We start from the raw sequence: 19,878 nt of genomic DNA on the forward strand, positions 1-19,878 counted from the left end.
ATCATTCTCCTCTCCCCTATGCAACTGAAAATTCCAACTGCCTTGCGGGGGGAGGGTGAGTTTGAGGTGTGGAATGGAGTGACGTCCAATCAGCTTCCATATGCAAATGACCTTGGAACGCTGGGCGGGACTGCACAAAGCAGCCAGTCAACCCAGCCAGTGTCCTCTGAGTGGCATTTCTTCCAGCCTAACACTAAGGAGGCCAAATTTAGAATGTTGCGAAATAGAATGTTCACTACTCAATTATATATAAGGAGAGATGGATTATAGGTGTTTAAAGCAATCATATTTTTAATAAATCAACCTCTACCATTTTAAAGAATAAAAGGGTGTTAGTATATTATTCCTGAGGAGTGGCCTTGGTAATATTTTTATAATAATATTTTTATAGTTTATTTTAAGCCCTGCGACATGCCCATAGTATTGAAGTAATGGGATCTTCTAGAATAAATACCAAATCGTCCGCAAATGCCAACAGCTTGTATTCTTCTTTTATTTTTAGTCCTTTAATTTGACCATTATCACGAATCATATCATTTAACGTTTTTAATGCAAATATAAATAGTAAACCCAGTTTCCAAATTGCTGGATTTTACACAATATATTTAAGAAGCTGTATTTTATATCTTGATGGATTATAGCTGTATAAAGCGATCATATTTTTAATAAATCAACCTCTACCATTTTAAAGAATAAAAGGGTGTTAGTATATTATTCCTGAGGAGTGGCCTTGCTACTCCCAAATATTGAGTCTTTAGATAATTTGAGGACTAACAAATGCGTTATAGATAAGAGTTTATTTATCGGATGAATGACGCATACAGTAAATCTTACACTACGGTTATTCATTAAAATGTATATCCTGAACTGGTTTCATAGGCAATATTGTAAAACAAACCTAACACAATACATTTCTACAGCAATGTAATATATTGACAATTCTGAAAGGGTATACGATGCCTGCTCTTTCAAAGAAGGTGTGATATTAATTTATTACGGCCTTTGAGATTACTTCAGCCTGGAAGCTATTCTGTTTACATGTTTTTAAGGTCTGATTGACAACCAAAGAGGAAATACTTTTCTACTGTTTTGTTAGACTTATGATGCTGAAAGTGTTCATTGCATATGAGATTTGTATGTGCTTTATCTATTAATGAAACAGGCCCTACTTAGTCACCTCATAGAGTTTGCCTGTTAAACAAAGGTTCTGACCGAGGGTAAAACTCCTGTCTCTCAGATGTGCAGTAATGAGTGTTTAATAGACCAAATACTGTTGTAATATTGTAATGAAACCAAGAAATTCCTAGCTGGACCCTGCTTACACTTTTTTAAAAATGTATTTTATTCATTAGATTCAGGTAATCGAAAATGACAAAGTTTCCAGGGGTGGTCAGATCTATGCTACAAACATCAAAGGCCAGGTTCCCCCTCTGGTTACTACAGATTGTGTGATCCAAGATCAAGGTAAATGTGTAACCATATGAGCCTTTTTTCTAAGTGAATTTAAGATCCCTCGCGGCTGAAATGTTCACATTTAATTTCTGCAATGCCTTTGTTAATTTTAAGATCACTTTTTTTTCTTTTGCTTCCTCTGTGAGACAGGCATGTATGTAGTATAACAGTAGTGTAGAAATATGTCCTACTGCTGTGGGATTCTGTTTCTTTAATGACTTGAGCATATTCTACCAGTAAGCCCTATTTGTTTGGCCTTTTCAATTTAATGACTTGATTTAAGAATGGGACTATCTGGGGTTGTAAAATACTTGTGATTTGATGAGGATTTTAGTAGGAGGTTTGGTTATTGAGCTGACTTAATTACTTTGTTAATTTTTGTAAAGAAAGTAACTATTTTTATAAGAGAGTGCTGAAGAGGAAGACAACATGTTATATCTTATGTTCACTTGCTTTGATTTTCTTTTGAATGCCTCAGGTCATGCCAGTCCTCGTTACATTCGATGTACAGCATATTGCTTTCCCTCGTCCGCGGATATGGCTAAGCAGGCTCAGATTCCGCTAGCGGCTATCATCAAGCCATTAGCCAGTGTTCTACCAAAAGAGGTAAGCAAGGAAACTGTAGTTTTTGTTCAGAACCTAGGGTTTTTACTAACTATGTTTATGCTGGTATCACAAATGTTTTCAGTACCCTTCAGCAAAACAGTAATATATTTTGTATACAAACCACTAGTATCTAGCAGTGTATATGTCCAGGCTGGTATACAAAAAAGGTCTCTCGGACACTTGAACTGCAAATGTATCCAGGCTATCCTTGGGAAACTGCAAAGTCTTCTTTCTTGAGAGCTCAGAACGTACAGCTATTAAAAGCAGGGTCTTTGAAACAACAAAATAGGTGTTGGTCGTTCTCACCCTTCTAGTGCTATTAGCTAATTTCCTGGGTTGAGTTAGTATCTGCCAGGATTCTGAGTATGGTCAGCCCACTTGAGAATAACATATATACACATACTCCCACGTGTTAGCTCTAGGTAGAGAAAAGGGAAATTGTCACACCTCTTCCTGGTAAATGCAGATGATCTATTTACACTACAGCTAATAAAACGAATGCTATCATGGGTTACATATACATAGCCTCTGCCTTTTTTTGTGAGAATTGTACTATGATAGAAGGGTAAAGAAAATTCATTGGTCAAATAACAAGACTGTTTTCATAATTCAGGAGCATCCTCTGAAATGAATGGTCATGCCCTTGCAAATGGGAAGGCTCCAGCCAGACCTAGCAAACCTCTAATCACAGAGCCAGTTTGGTGTAGTGGTTACGTGCACGGACTCTAATCTGGGAGAACCGGGTTTGATTTCCCACTCCTCCACATGAAGCCAGCTGGGTGACCTTGGGTCAGTTACAAGCTCTTTCAGAGCTGTTCTCTCAAGAGCAGTTCTCTCAGAGCTCTCTCAGCCCCACCTACTTCATAGGGTGTCTGTTGTGGGGAGGGGAAGGCAAAGGAGTTTGTAAACCATTCTGAGTCTGAGTGAAGGGTGAGATATAAATCCAATCTCTTATTCTTCTTCTTTTCAACAGGCATCTTCTGGGGTCAGATTTGGGCATGTAAATATATGCACGATTTCAAGAAATCCTTGAGTTGGATAGAGATAATTGTTGTTCAGTTGTTTACAGAGAGGTTGCTATCTGTAATGTGGATTTGTACTTGTTTTTACATTTGATGCAAGCCACTTTGAGTCCCGTTGACTGGGAGAAAAGTGGGATATAAGTATTTTAAATAAATAAATGTAATCTTGTCTATATTGATTTATTAGTTCAGACAACAGTTTCTTTTCATTCTTTTCCTACCCCAATAGGGATGATATATGAAGGCTATTAATAGTTTTTAGAGAATACGATATCATTGTTTGACATAATTTATTTTTAGCAAACCACTGCTTTAGCAACAGGCTATAAAAATAAATGCTAACAGCTATCATGTTGGGCCAAGCACTCTGCAAGTTTGTTTTGAAGATGCATGAATCTTTGCCAAGCTTGGATAAACCAGATGATCTTTGTTTAACATTTAATGCTGCTTGCTACTAATATTATCTGCGCTAGAGGTATGTATTGCACTGTGTGAAGCTTAATTCAGTTCTAAATAATATGTGCATATGTGTGTTTTTGCAGTATCTAAAATAAATGTAGGTTGCTTTAAGAAGTATTCAATAGCAAGTTCAATGTAATCTCATTACAATTGGTAAAACAGAAAAAAAACTGTTTTATTTGCCATTCCCTCATTGACCTCCTTCCCATATATGTGTTTCATTAATTGTTGTTTTTGTTGAGTATTTTTTGAGTACTGCTTGTGTATCTTCATAGCTCCCTCTCTATAAACATAAGGGAAGAGGGAAGTAATATGGCTTCTTGCTTGTGTACTGAAACCGCAAAGGTGCAGGATAGGTGGAAAGAACATGCTGTCATCCAGTATAATATACAGATAACTGCAAAGTAGTCTACATGACTATGCAGTATATGTTGCCAAACTATTCATTGAACCCCAAATGGGGAGAGAAAAAATTCATCTGTGAGAAATAAACAAAAGCTGATCATAACATGCAACAAAGAACCTTGGAAACTTTTTTGAGATCCACCTATATGCAAAGAAATATAGTTACCACAAGAAAAACCTCATGTGCAGAGAAAAATATGAAATGAATGCATTTCTAAAAAACATGAAACAAAAATGTGACTGAGCAGAATACATGTGAGGAAAATTTTCATATAATATTAAAGATATTAAAATGAAATGCTTAATTATAAGTGGCTGTGATTCTGCACTTTCCTTTTTCTGCTAGTGAAAAAGGAAGGAAAGTATTTCCTTTGACCATTAAAAAAAGCTATGCTAGGAATCATGGTACGTACATGTAAAAAAGACACATGGGACGTCTGTTTTGCAGGTGGGATGGGGACTGTAGTAAGGATAGAGATTGGGTGAGATTGAGTGGAAAACATGGCTGGATCCAACCCATTCTACATAGATTAACATGTGAAAATAGGATTTGCTTGTGTTAAATTAGGGCTAGTGTACTCGAGTTGAGGAGAAGTTTTCTCTCTGGTCATATTGAATATTCTGGGTTGGGAATGAAGTTGTGTTACATTTATCAGCCAGGACTTTCTACAGTGCAACTGTGCTCATGTAGCACTCTGTGGTGTGGTCTGAATTGTGTAGGGTGAGCAATAGTGTCATTGCTTTATATTTTGTAACCTCTTGATGGTATGATATTTGGACTAGTTAAAATATAGCTCTGCCCTGACCTGGCTAGCCCAGGCTAGCCCTGTCTCATCAGATCTTGGAAGCTAAGATGAGTCGGCCCTCATTAGTATATGGATGGGAGACCTTCAAGGAGGTCCAGGGCTGCTGTGCAGAGGAAGGCAACGCCAAACCACCCTAATGTCTCTTGCCTTGAAAACCCTGATAGTTCACTCCAGATCAGCTGTGACTTGATGGTACTTTCGACCACCCAAAGAAAGATCTAACTCTGCTGACTCAAAACAAAACATGAAGCATGTGAGACATGCTTTGTGAAGATGGAATATGCAAACAGTGCAGTGTTAGGATTTATTTTAATAACTACTTGAATGTTCAAGGCAGTAAGGCAGAGGTGAAAAACTCATTTGTTACAAGGGCCAGATCTGACATAAATGTCACTTTGTCGAGCCGGGCCATGTGTATATAAAATGCCAGGACCTGGAGATATAAACTGTATAAAAGGGCAGCAGCTGGTAAATTCCGTGTTGGTGTATCCTCACTACAAGGCCCCATGGACTGGTCAGATGCTCCCACTGTGCGTCACTGCTGCAGATGAGGTTGGTCTGCCGTTCTGAAGCTACAGTGCAGTGGCTCCCCCCACTCCCCCCAGCACTCTCTCCCTTGCACCAGTTGCTTGTGGGCCGCATAAGAGCCCTGGATGGGCCAGTTCTGCCCCCTGGGCCTTATGTAGTAAGGGGAGAGAGGCTGTGGCTCAGAGGTAGAGCATCTGCTCTGCATGCTAAGAAGGTCCTAAGTTCAATGTGTGGTATATTCATCTAAAGTGATTAGATAGTTCATTCTGTTGACCCTGGAAGCGAGTGCCAGTCACAGCAGACACTGCCAATCTTGATATGGTCTGACAAGGCAGCTTCATGTGCTCTTCATTACCAACTTAGACCAACTGTAGAACATCCAACAGGCATTGTGGCAAAATATCTTGACTACAGTTCAGTAACAGTAGGATGGCCCCTGTGGATGATTCTGCTAACTGAGCTTCTTTTTGGGTTTTGTTGTATAAATTATATATCAGAATGGTGGTTTTTTTCCCATACATCTTACTTTATAATTTAACATTATCATTCTAAAATGGAATAATGTTCCATTTTTAGTTGCCAAAGTTAATCATAGTAACAATAATATATTAAACAATATAATAAACTACCCTAAACCTAAGGGAAATGACATAAATGGGAAACTTTATACAACCCGAATAAAGGTTTAATTTGCTGCTTTTAAAGGCATCGTGAGAAACCCTTTATGGACCTTGTAAAAACAAAGTAACACCCCTCTTTGTTAATTTTACGTACACATATTTCTATTTATAACTTCATACTTGCTGCCCTTCGCTATTTTGGTTCAGATGGGTCAGCACATTTTCCCTTTTAACCCCACAATTCAAGGCTAGAGACTGACTTTAAAAAAAATGAAAGCTGAGACTTCAGCAGTCATGGCAATGGATTGATAGAAACTTGGTACACAATAACGCGATAGCAGTTAACCTCAAAAAGCCTTCCAGTGGAGTAGCTGGGAAAATGGCAGCCGTGACTGCAGGTAAAACTGATTGTCCTGTACTGCAGTGCTATGAAAGCGTACTGTCAAGCAGCTCATTGAATGAACAATAGAACCAGTCATCAAAAATCGGCTTCCTGTTCTCAACCCATGAACAGGATGTGAATTGAACTGGTGGGTGTTTGAGCGTTCCTGATAATAACTAGGTAACTGCCGTCTGATTGGGTGGCTGATTTATTTTGCCCTTGTAAGGTAACACATTTTTCTGAAGACTGGGCTGGGCTTCTGTGTCAAAAGTCTGATGTAAACTCCCATTTCATAGGAGCCATTTACACATACAATGTCTGCTGCAAAAAAGAATTTTTAAAATGCATAGGTTCTTTGTTCAAATCCTTTGCAAGATGCAGCTTTAGTCACTGCAAAATGTTCATATTAAATCTATATGTTTATGTAAATTCAGCTTGCACAGGGCACTGAGCTCTTTAGGCTGTCAAAGGATCAAGGATTGTTTCAAGAGTGAGTTCCAAAGCACCGGGGCTCTTTGAATGCTTTCTGATGGATGTGTCTCAATGAATGTGTCCAATCTAAGAGCACTAAATAAAGTTTTCTTGATTTAAAAGTTCTTTCCATCACTTTCAGCAGAAGTGGAAAGCTTCTCTGCAAATGCTCATGGGGGCCCGAGTTTAACAGTTTGCATGAAACCACAGATCCATTAAGCTGTTATCACTATATTTACTGCTGTAAATGTCACTAATCCAAATATGTCAGCTGGGTAAAAGCCATGCAAAACTAGGTGTGAAAAAGTGAGCAGCAGTTATTTTAATGACTTCCCAATAACAAAGTTAAAACCACAGCTTCTTTTATTAGCTATTACCTGTCACTTCTGCATATACGGTTTGTTAACTCTCTGTCCTTTCAGTTCCTTCATTCTGATTGCTTATGCTTGCTGACATTTTGGAGACCTGTTGTCTAGTACATTTTCTTGATTATCATCTTGCATTCCAATTTCATGTCCCTGCTTCTGTCCCAACTGCTGACCTTCCCTTGATAAACAGCATGGCCCAGCATCCAAATAACAATCAGCACTTCAAAGCTGAGAAGTAGCTGCATGCGCTCTGTGGTGTTAAGCACCCTTGCTTCAGATCTCCCGTCCTTAGAATCTGTAGTCTACTATCTAATACCAAGCGCACCAGGACAGGTTGGACAGGAGAGAGGGGACAAATGTGAACCACACAGAACAACAGAATTACAGAGCTTGAAACAGTGTTTGAAGATGATATATGCATAAGATATTGTAGGGAGTAGATGACTCTGCCAGCACAGATTTTAAAAAATGGACTTTGCGTAGTTCCTGTTTGCCCAGTATTTTATGTATCTTCGGTGTTCAGTTAGGCTAGTCTATTTTAACACTAGAAATCTGCCAGAGTCTGAATTACAGAATGTATTCCTTTATGTGTAATAATTTGCACTACAATCCATTCATTCCACTTTCCTGATTCAAGAAATTACAGATGCTTTTGGAGGCTTTAATTGTACAGATTGTTTAAAATTAAGAGGCATTTTATATAGAACAAAAAGCCTGAATAGGTTTTTGGTTTTTTTTAAAAAATATGATCCTAAGTCTGCTCATGTCTGAGGACTGTTTTCTGCTTTCAGCTATTCCAGTATCAGTTCATAGATGCCATAACAGCCATTCAGGTGGTGTCACTACAGTGGAATGTGGTCATAAACCTTTAGCTTTATGCATTAGCCAGTGTAGTCATGGTTCCAAGTTTTGTTCTCTGGTTTTAATATCATTGGTTTTATTTGTTCTTCTGGTGTCATGGTATGCCAGTGGGGTATTGTACCCATTGACCATCTTGGAATGTGTTGACCGCCCAAGCATGTCTGTGTCACCTTTTACAAACATGCAAGTTAAAGATAAGGGGAAGATGAGTTATCAGCTATTCCTGGGATTGGGGCAGCTTTTTCTTAATAGTGTATGATTGTTGTTAAGAGATTATTCTTATTAAGAGAATTTTGACTGCTAAGTCTGCTGATATATAAATTTTATATATTTGCACAACGTTGTCTCTTTGGCTGCCTGGTGGGTTGGATCCTACAGAAAATTTCCATATGCACAGTAGCTAAAATGATTTCTTACTGTCTGCTTATGCAATTGTACCCCCACTAGCTTTTACTCATGTACAAGACATAGCACAAGGGACGATTTCAAAACCGACCTCACAGTGTGTCTGTTGTGGGGAGGGAAAGGGAAGGAGTTTGTAAGCCGCTCTGAGACTCCTTTGGGTAGTGAAGGGTGGGGTATAAATCCAATCTCTTCTTCTAAAGACAGCTACATTGTTCATTCCATTGCTCCATATGCACATTGGTATTTTGTTAAATTATATTAAAGCACTGTGTTGTGCTGCAGTTGTGCTACTGCTTGTGCAAACAGAACTGAGCTCAGTGTATTTTCCATTCTGCCGTCCCATCACTGGATCCTATCCTTTGTTTTTTCAGATACTGAGATATCATATCTGTAATTTGCTAATTTATAAGGGAAGAATACTTAGGTGTTTTATGGTTGTTAATGCAACTGTAACCAAAAATAGCAAAGAGTGAACTATGAATTTCTAAGAAAACCATCTCTCTGTGTAGACTTGAATGGTGTTCGCATAACCTCTAGATTATTCTGATTTTAAATATTTCATGTGTGGGATTAGCATTTAAATTATTGTTTCCCAGAAGAATCTAATATTTATTTTAAATAATTAGACACAAAGTGGGCATTCTTAATATCAACTGTGAATATATCCATTTCCCCATAATAAATGTTAATATATAATGTGATAATAAGAAATTAGTAACGCAGGTTGGACTTTTCCTGACTTCATTAAGAAAGTGGATTTTGTCTTGCTGTCCTGAGGGCAGTATGAATTTTTCCTAGTGATTTAGGTGAGATTGCAATAAACTGGCCCTCTGAATTATTTTCATATCCTAGTTCACAGTGACACCTACAGAGGGTATGGGGCATAAAATTGTTTTCTGAACTATGCACCATCTACACTGGTAGCTACAGTTGGGATTACAGGAGTTTGAATTTATTATTTGTATACAGTATGCATGCTAATTTTATGGAATGTTAATTCCATAAAATTAATGTGTATAATTGAAATGCCCGCCAGGAATACAAGACTGTATGTTCTTGGTGGTTTGAAATTAAAGGTATTTTATTTAGTAGTCAGAAAGAAACTATGTGCCAAGTTTGAGTGGGAGCATAACTTTTTATACAGATGATTAATTTTGTATTGTACATACTACTTGCATTGGTATTGTGAAAACTGAGCTGCAAACCTGATTTAAAATCCACGAGGGAGTGACATCAAAGAAGTACAAAATCCTACCAAAATAATTCTCTCTACCAACCATGGGCTTTTCCTTGCTTTCTTTTTAAAAACATGGATTTTGGAAGAAGACCGAACTTTGAAGAAAAGTTTGAGCTGTTTTAGGACTTAATTGGGACAGTAGTTCCTTCTCACTGTATATCTTAAACTCTTCCCAGATTTGCTATTATTTTGTTTAAAATGGCCTCATCTTTTCCTTCTAAAGAGGGCCTGAGACAGTTTATCAATTGGGAATATTGGGATCTTTGGTTTGAGATTATCCAGCAAAAATAAATGCAGTAAATTTCAAAGAAATTAGCCCTCTCCCTCTTCAACATTTAAGGTAGACAAAAAGAAATCTTGTTTGGAATATGCACATTTTTGGTAAAGACTTCATAATTCCATTTGTCCTTAATTCCAAATAAATGTGTCTAGTGTACTGTCAAATCACAACTGACCTATGGCAGCTCCATGAAGTGGAACCTCTTTTGGTTTTCAAGGCAGCAGATGAGCAGAGGTGCTTTGCTATTGCCTTCTTCTACATAGTAGCCCCAGTCTTCCTTTGGGGGTCTTCTATCAAAGTACTGACCATGCTTTGCTTCCAAGCTTGGTGAAATTGGGCTAGTCTGGGTCTGTTAGGGCCACTACAAAAATCAGTTTTACCCAGATATAGTTCTGTAGGACTACCACCTAAATTCTTATTAATCATAATATTCAGCAGCCGAAGTTGTGCACTGGAGCCTTGTTCTTTGCAGTGGTGGTGATTTGCAGAGTAAGGTGGACAAAAGCATTCGCAGCAAAGTAAGGTGGCATCACTCCATATGGCAGAGGAAGGAATTCTTATTTTTAAGGAGTTACCGAAGGAGTTTAAAAAAAAAAAAAGGTACATTCTATCTGAAGTGATACAGCATATAGCCCTGTAGGATTTTACCACCTCATTCTAGTCCATGAGTAAATTGTGCCTGCTGTCCTTTAAAGACAATTTGGATATAGAAAATGTATTCAGCCTGTATTCATTTATTTTGATTCTGTTCTGCATTAGTATGAGACAGGGAAAGAAAAAGAAGGGTGAATGCATCCATGGTTGAAAGAGTTTTGATTTGCCATTATTAAATTACCATTTCAGGACTGATGTATAGTGATGTGAAGATTTTAAAATAAACGATGTTGTTTTTCCCTTTTCTGCAGACACCACTTTATTTGGTAAACCATGGGGAAACAGGGCCCATTCGATGCAACAGGTGCAAAGCATATATGTGCCCCTTCATGCAGTTCATTGAAGGCGGAAGAAAATATCAGTGTGGATTTTGTAACTGTGTGAATGATGGTAAGTAGTGTCCATTTGATATATTTCCCAAAATTAGTCACTTTCAAAACAAACACAGCACTATTTATCAAAAAGAATTTGTTTCACTTTCATTTCAAGCCTAACTGCATTTATTTGTTTGAAAGTCATGTTGATTTCAGTGGAATTTACTTCCTGTGTAGTGGTTTACTATTGCAATTGTTGCTGTTTTATTCCGCTTGTGCATGCAATTGCTAGTGCTGCTGAATGTTTGGAGGTGAATACAGATATTTTGAATGGTATTGCTTTCAGTAATAGTCTTTGCCAGAGGTCATTTCGGGGGGGAACGCGGGGGAACGCAGTTCCCCCGGGTGAGGTGCAGAGGGGCGGGGCACATGACAAAGCCCTGCCCCCTGCTTCTGGCCGCCCTGCTTCCAGCCCTCATTCAGCCAGGAGGAGGCAGGAGAAGAGGGAGGGTAAGTTGCTTCCTCCCCGCCTCTCCCCACCCCTGCCTGCCTGGGGCCAGGGAGGGCCTTGGCGGGGCTTCCTCGCACTCCCGCTGGCCTTGCAGGTCCACCGCCGGGCCCCTGATGTCAGGGGGTGTGGCATATGCTAATGAGTTATGCTAATGAGTCCCCCTAGCTCTTTTTCTACGAAATGACCCCTGGTCTTTGCTAATAAAATGCTAGACACTAAGAGAAGCATTTTGTAGAAATCTCACACAGAATATGATGAAACACATTGACTGTCTTCTTTCAGTCTTCTTTAATAGGGTATAAAGACTAAAACAGCAAACCGTTTATTTACTAAGTCATTATAGCTGACACTTAAATCTGCGACGGGATTTTGAGAGAAACTTTTTTGCTTTGCCTTCTTACTTCTGGATTATAAATTAAGTCTGCTGTGATGTAATGGTAATTTTTATTTATTCAATTATAAAATATTTTCCTGTGCTGCTGTTCAGTATTACAATAAACACAGTGATTTAGAAAAATTAAAACCAGAAAAAACATTAATATCAATAAATAACAATCAGCAGAAATGTAGTTCAGAAAGATTAGATCTGGGCTGCTGCTGTTCTTTAGTCACCAAAAGCAGAAGAAGAAGGGAAGATTTTTGGCTGCCTTTAAAAAGATAATCGAGAGAGAGAGCGCTAAACCAATTATCTTGAGGGAAGTGTTGCACAACTCCAGGATCTCTACAGAAAAGGATCCGGATCTTATAGAGGTCAGTTGTGCCTCCACATAAAATGGAACACACAGCAGAGTCTGATTGATAGATCTTAAATATCAGGGAGGTTCACGTGAGAAGAGAGATGCCCGAAGGTGCTCAGGACCCAGTCCATTTGGAGCTTGAAAGGCTGACGTTAACATCTTGATTGAACCGGGAAATGAATGGCGGGGGGGGTGGTGGTGCAGAATGAATGCAGAATGAATGAAATAAGAACATGCAAGCTTGACCATATTGGTAGTCAGCCATTTGTACTATCTGAAAATTATGGGATCATCTTTTATTTATTAATTTATTTAAAACATTTATATGACCATCTTTCTCCTGAGCATCTCATGGCCAAAGACAGGTAACAGCAGTATAAAAATGGTTTGATAAAACTAATGTTAAAACAGCAGATATAAAAACATTAAACCTATTCTAAAAACACCTTATGCTATCATCAGCAGAGTATTACCCTTTCTCCCAGGCTCAGGGTACCCCAAAAGCTCTTTGGGACGGCTCTTTTTGCAGCCTTGTTGGAAAGCCCAGAAGGCTGTTCCAGAGGCATGGGGCAGCCACTGAAAAGGCTTGAGCCAGGATTGTTTCTGAATGTGGCTTAGAGAAGGAGGATGCTGACAGTAGGCCTTGTTGGGAAGAACCTAGAAGGAAAGGCAGTGTTTCGGCTATGCAGGCCCCATTTCATGAAGAACTTTAAAGGTAAGCACCAACACCTTGAATCAGAAACTACCCAGAAGCCAATGAAGGGACTTCAGAATACAAGTGACATGGTCTCACCAGATAGCTTCAAATATCAAATGGGATGCCGCATTTTGTACCTGCTGCAATTTCTAAGTCATCTTCATGGGCAGCCCTATGTAGATTGTATTACAGTAATCTAGTTTCTAGGCTACTGAAGCATGGGTCAGCATGACCATTTCAGGCACCTGCAAGTAGGGAGCCAGCTTCCTAACTAGATGTAAGTCAGAAAACAAACCAACAACCATTTTTGCGGACATGGAACCTGTTTCTCCAAGATCAAGCAAAACTCTGAAGCTCTTAACAGAGTATTGTAGTAAAAGCTGCATACCATTAATAGTAGGCAGAGTCATCCCATTTACAGTATTCGCCTTTCCAGCCAATATCACCTCAGTCAAATCTAGATTCAGTTTTAGTTTGTTCTTCCTTAGCCACATCATCACTGCATCAGACATTGGCTCAGGACAGAGACAGCTGCAGCTGGAGGCTTATACACAATAATATATAGCTGTCATCGGCATATTGATGACAACCTACTCTAAAACGTCAGAGTATCTCCACATAAATATTAAACAACATAGGAGCTAACACAGAGCCTTGCTGCCCCCCCCTGCCCCCAGTGTCTGCTTCCAAGGAGAGTATTCAGCATCTGCCACTGGAATATTTTGTGAGTGGTCTGCTAGAAAAAACTGTATCAAAGGCTGCTGACAGATGTAATAGCAATCCTTGCCTTTCTGGAGATGGAGGTCATCCACAAGCACCACTAAAGCCATCTCTGTCTCTAAACTAGGGCTGAAGATTGAATGGAAAGGATCAAAGGCAGATGTCTTTTTCAAATATTGGTGGGATTTATCTGCCACTACCCAAAATGGGAAGATTCAAGACAGGTGTATACTTGGCCCAGTTATGCTTGTCTAAAGATTCCTCCTTCAGTAGAGGTCTTCAGTAGCTTTGCAAACTAGTCTTTCTTAGATGATGCTAAGATCCTGGATCCCTTCCAGTCCGGCTTTCGCCCCACCCATGGGACAGAGATGATGTTGATCACCCTGGTGGCTGACCTCTGGGGACATCTGGATTGAGGTGTATCACCGCTGCTGATACTTCTTGATCTGTTGGCAGCATTTGATATGGTTGACCATGATGTGTTAACCCACTGCCTTGCCGACACTGGGGTACGGGGACTTGCCTTGCAGTGGCTAGCCTCCTTTCTCCTAGGTCGGGGACAGAGGGTGGTGCTTGGGGGAGAGTTATCCCAGCGACACCCACTGGAATGTGGTGTGCCACAGGGAGCAATTCTCTCCCATCCGTTATTCAATATCTATATGCACCCCCTCGCCCAGATTATTCGGAGGTATGGGCTTGGGTGTAGTATGCTGATGACACCCAGCTCTGTCTGCTGATGGACGGCCACCCAGATATGGCCCCTGGAGAGCTGGAGAAAGCATTACAGGCTGTGGCTGGATGGTTGCATCAGAGCCGACTGAAGTTAAATCCATCTAAGACGGAGGCCCTGTATTGAGTCATGGGAGACTGGGACAGGGGATTGGGCTCCCAGCCTTTGATGGGGCTCCATTGGTCCTGACGTCAGAGGTAAAGAGCCTTAGGGTGTTCCTGGATGCCTCCCTTACCATGGCGGCCCAGGTCATTGTCACTGCCAGGTCTGCCTTTTTTCATCTGAGACAGATCAGGCAGTTGGCCTCATATCTCACCTCCCACGGCTTAGCGACAGTGATCCATGCAATGGTCACTTCCAGACTGGATTATTGTAATTCTCTCTATGTGGGGCTGCCATTGACTCAGCTTCGGAAGTTACAGCTAGTGCAGAACACAGCAGCACGGGTGTTGACAGCAGACGCACATCCTCCCAGTGCTGCGCAACCTGCACTGGCTGCCTATCGAATTCTGGATCCGGTTCAAGGTGCTGGTGCTTACCTTCAAAGCCCTATACAGCCAGGGGCCAGCATACCTTCGAGACTGCCTCTCCCCATATGAGCCCCGTAGAGCACTGAGGTCCACCAACCAACATCTTCTGGTGGTGCCTGGCCCCAGGGATGTCTGACTTGCCTCGACCAGGGCCAAGGCCTTTTTGGCCCTGGCCCCTGCCTGGTGGGATGTGCTCCCATGTGAGATCAGGGCCCTGCAGGATTTACTACAATTCCGCAGGGCCTGCAGGATGGAGCTCTTCCGCCAGGCCTTTGGTTGAGGCAGCGGGCGTCCCCTTCCTTGGGTTCCTCTATCAGTAGCCTGGGTCCTTTGAGAGCCTAAATTTTGAGGATCTCCAAGCAAGAACTTAAATTCAACATCATTAACCACTGAGACATCTGGTTCTTACTAGAGTTGCATTATGTGATACTGTATTGTATTTTAAAATGTAAATTGTCTTTTAAATTGTTTTAATTGTATTTTATTTTATTGTTGGAAGCTGCCCTGCACCCATCAAAGGGAGGGCGGGATAGAAATCCAATAAATAAATAAACAAACCCTTGCCATCAGGTAGACATTGAAAAACCTATGAATCAAAGGACCCAGTGCCCCCTACAGGACTTTTCAAGTTAAGAAGGACATCTATCTAGAATGCAGCTCCCTCCAACACATGCATTTCCCTGTTTAATCCATTGCTGTCATTGACTCTCTTTTCTCTGGATTGAGTTTAAGTTTATTCATGCTCTTCCAATTCATTCTTGCCTGCCAGGAATGTATTCAAGGACAGCATCATTTCATGTGGATTCGATAAAACAGGATTTGAGTATCATCAGCATACAGTCACTGAGTTGTCTGGATAACCTCTCCAGTGGTTTCATGTAGATGTTTAATAGCACAGGAGGCTCAATTGAACCCTTAGAATACCATACAGCAACTCCTGTATTGCAGAGTAACAGCCTCTCAGCCTCACTTCTGAAATCTGCCTTCCAGAAAGAGGCTCCCAGTCAAGAAATATGGCCTGGAAGGATTCCATAGTCAGTGCTATGAAATGCTTCTGAAAGGTTCAGGAGAATCTACAGACCACATTCTTCTCTAACTGGTCATAATTTCACTATATTTCCCATGATCCCCAATTATCTCGTGTCTCATCCAAACATCTTCCATTATCCCAACCACCTCTTAATCTGGTTTTGAAACTGTGGCTCTTATGTTGCTGGTGATGAGGCTGGAGGCTGGTATCAGTGATAGCTGCTTATTAGGCGCTATTGGGACACTGCTGAAACAGTACCCCAGTAGCAGTAGAAGAGCAGCCACCACAAGATGAGTAGGGCTGAGTGGAAAAGAATGCTGCTGTTGTATAGTTTGAGTTATATATCTGTACTAAATAATGGTCATGTTTGTAGGGAAGGTGAGCATTATGAGCCAAGGAAATATAGAATTCAGTAGATTTTTCTACTTCTCTGTATTTTCAGGGGCAATAATCCATTGAAGAAGCTATGATTGACTAGCTAAAGAAGCTTCCAGTATTTTATTTATTAATTACATTTATACCCCGCCCATCCTGCGAACAGGCGACTAGGTTGTAACATCCGAGTAGATATGAGTGAGTTCATCCTCAAAATGCTTCACAAATAAAGTGCAGGAGGCTGGAGATAGTTCCAAGGATTTTTCTGAAAGGAGGTTGCAGTAGCCCCTTAACAATATTTAATAGTGCCACAGAATGACATTCTACAAATGCCTTGTTAAAGGAAGAGTACGGTTTCTTTGTTGCCAACACTGCTGCAGAATACGTTTTTTCCTGGGCTCTGAGCCTTGCTTTTTTCCTAAGAATGTGCTGTTCACCATCAGTCTTCTGTGCATGGCCACATGGGGACTGTGCATGAGCAGGCATGCTGTCGCAGAGGGTTTTACAGCTAAAAGCCTCCAGGGCATGCTGTGCACTGGAGCTAAAGTCTTAGTTCCCACCCAGAGACTATGTGCTCCAGCACTGCAGCTCCCCTCACCCTCGGTTCCTCTTTTGCCACTAAAGGGGTAGATTGTTAGTTGGCTAGTCTCTGGAATGTCAGATCGGTGAGGAAGCTTTTGCAGAAGATTTGCTTCTTTCTTGGGCTTTCAAGGTGGCTCAGAAAGCACTGTACAAGAAGTGTACACATCGCGGGTCCAAAATGACCCAGGTGGACAAGCATGATGTGTCTCTTCTGCCTGAGTGAAGGACATAACATCCCTACTTGTAAGATATGCCAAAAATTCACCCCTAAAGCTAGAGGTGATAGAGCTTCCAAATGAAAGGTAGTATTGTGGGAGAAGGCACTTAAAGCCTCTGACCCTGCGTTCTGTTCGGCTCTAGCTAAGTCAGCATCGGGCTTGACACAATTGGCTCCACCACCACCATCACCCAGTATTTCACCATGACCTGGATCATCTAAATCTCACTGTATGAAGGCTTGGGACAGGGATTTCATATTGTCTCAGGATGTTAATGCTGTTCTTTTAAACTTACAAAAACCCAATACTAGGAAATCCTATCTCTATAAATGGAGAAGGTTTACAAATTGGTGTACTGAGAGAGACGTGTGTCCATATTCTATTCCCTTGCAAGGTATATTTGAATACCTGTTATATTTAAATAATAATGATTTGTCATTTTCATCAAGAAAGGTCCACTTGGCTGCTATTTCTTGTTATCATAGCAAGATAGATGGGCAATCAGTATTTGCTCACTGTCTATCCAAAAGGTTTTTGAAGGGTTTGTATAACCTTTGCCTCCTAAGGATCCCTTGGTTATTCAGTGGTTGCTCACACTGGTTTAACCCAATCTATGCAGAAGCCTTTCGAACCTCTTGCGACATGCTCAGTTAAGTTACTTTCTATGAAAACTGTTTTTTAGTGGCAGTCACCTCTGTCAGGAGGGTTAGTGAATTAGCAGAGCAAGCTCCCCGGTTTTGAAAATCTTCCCTGAGAGGGTAATGCTTTGGCCCATTCTCAGGTTCCTTCCTAAGGTGGTGTCTAGGTTCCACTTATCTCAAAATACTATTTTAGCAGTTTTCTTCCCCATACAAGTTCGGAGAATGAACGTTTGTTGCATTCCTTGGATGTTAGAAGTGCTTTATTGTTTTATTTGAAAAGGACTAAGAAATTCTACAAAGATACAACACTATTTGTATGTTTTGCTGGTCCTAATAAAGGGAAAAGAGCTTCCTCTCAGTCATTGTCCAGATGGATTGTTTCAACCATCAGACAGTGTTATAGTTTAGTGGGTGTACCATGTCCCTTAGAAATTTTTGCACATTCTACTAGGGCTGTGGCTTCCTCCACAGCCTTCCTTGATGGCGTGCCTCTGACAGAGATATGTGGAGATGCTACTTGGTCATCTGCAGATACCTTTATGTGTCATTACGTCTTGGATCTGCAAGTAAGACGAGAGGCTAAGGTGGGGAAAGCGGTGCTTCAGCCTGTGTTCAAATGAGGTGAGCATGCCCCATTGCCTGTGACTTAGCTTGCTTGAATCCCCATGTGGGACTGCACAGAAGATCGATGGTGAAAACAGGGTTGCACTTACATGTTACTGTTGTTCGTCAAGCATCTTCCATGCAGGCACACATACCCTCTCTCCTGCCCCGCTGCATGCTCTTGTTTCAGCTGTGCTAGAGGTTCTGAGGGTTGGGGGGCATTGTGGCATGGGAGCACATGGTCCCTGGACAGAAACTAAGACTTTCGCTGAGGCATGCGGTGCCCTCTGGAGGCTTTTAGCTGTGAAAACCTCTTTGACGGCAGGCCTGCTCGTCTGTAGTCTTCATGTGTGCCTGCACAGAAGGTACTTGATGAACAACAGTTACATGTAAATACAACCCGTTTTTTTCAAATTCAGGCAACTGAAGCAAGAAATACACTTCTATCTTGATATGTGGAAAGATCCAAAAGGGTATATAGTGTGCCTTTCATTATTTGTTTTGAGAAATGTTTATATGTGCTCAGCAAGAATCACCAACCAATTTAAGTATAACTTACTTGAATTAATTGGTCATGACGATTCTGTAATATAACACTATTCCAGTAATTTATGTCTCGGATGTAATTTTATGGAAAATAGGTGGTGTCGTTTTGTTTTTCGAATTGGCTAAATATGTATTTTAAGTAAAAATGCATTTTAATCACCTAGGGAAGAACCAAATGTTTTGTTTATCATCTCCCTTTACGACAGTGGGTTTTAATAAAATAAATCATCAAGCATTTACTGTGACAGGAGTTAACTTTGCACAGGAGATGCCATCCCATATTTGTCGAAGTGCAATTGCATGTGACTCATAAGTATGCGTTCCTAAGCTTTTGGCTGACTCCCAAGATTTTGCCAGAAAGAGACTTTCGAGACATTTGTATCAAGTTGGATTTCCTCAGCTGGATCAAAGTGGCACAGAGCTTTCCCAAATACAGTAATCTTTTCAACTCTGAAACATGAACCTCGAAAGACTTGTGCCAATTCTTGTTTGCTTCAAAGCTTAAATTGTGGAACAGAACATAGAGGGGAGTTGGCTACATAGGCTGTTATTCAGTATTAAGTTTTCACAAATGCCTGCTGTGTGCACAGCAATAAACTACCAAACCATTCTATTTGCAATATCAGTTTTAAATAATAATTTGCACTTCTGCAGGGCCCTTTCATTTGAGTTCCTTTTTGTACAGTACACACTGAAATGAAGAGTGGGGGAATGGCCTGGTACAGCTTAAGAAGAGGGTGCAAAATCAAATGTCAGGCATTTCACTAGCATCCAGATTAAAAGGAGATTTAAATGTAAGGTTTACCATCTAAACGTAAACAAGCATAGCTTCAAGGGTTCATCTACATAGTCATCCAGAGTGTTCTCGACCTTCGTTGGTATCAGTGCTTCCATTCTTGAATCTGTGCTGATACAATCTACACTTAAAGAGACCTTTCTGATTCTGTAGCACAATATCTTCTCTGCACTATCAGGATACATTTAAAATGTGTGTGTGTGTGATAAAGGAGGTTAAATATACTGTATACTCACACATTCTGCATAGTACTTACAAAGCTGTCTCATCATTGGTCAATGTAGTCCAGTGT

At 40.6% G+C, this 19,878-nt stretch overlaps 1 protein-coding gene across 1 annotated transcript in view; it reads left to right on the forward strand.

Annotated features, from left to right (window-relative positions):
* Positions 1 to 19,878, forward strand: part of SEC24D (SEC24 homolog D, COPII coat complex component) — an 83,633-nt gene that overhangs the window by 27,727 nt on the left and 36,028 nt on the right. Inside the window, exons 7-9 of the mRNA XM_015405917.1 lie at positions 1,353 to 1,464; positions 1,931 to 2,058; positions 10,808 to 10,946. Of these exons, the coding sequence (XP_015261403.1) occupies positions 1,353 to 1,464; positions 1,931 to 2,058; positions 10,808 to 10,946 (379 nt within the window). The remainder of the gene's footprint in view (positions 1 to 1,352; positions 1,465 to 1,930; positions 2,059 to 10,807; positions 10,947 to 19,878) is intronic.

This window comes from Gekko japonicus, unplaced genomic scaffold (genome assembly GCF_001447785.1).
Source record: "Gekko japonicus isolate JY-2015 unplaced genomic scaffold, Gekko_japonicus_V1.1 scaffold264, whole genome shotgun sequence".
NCBI classification, from domain to species: domain Eukaryota; kingdom Metazoa; phylum Chordata; class Lepidosauria; order Squamata; family Gekkonidae; genus Gekko; species Gekko japonicus.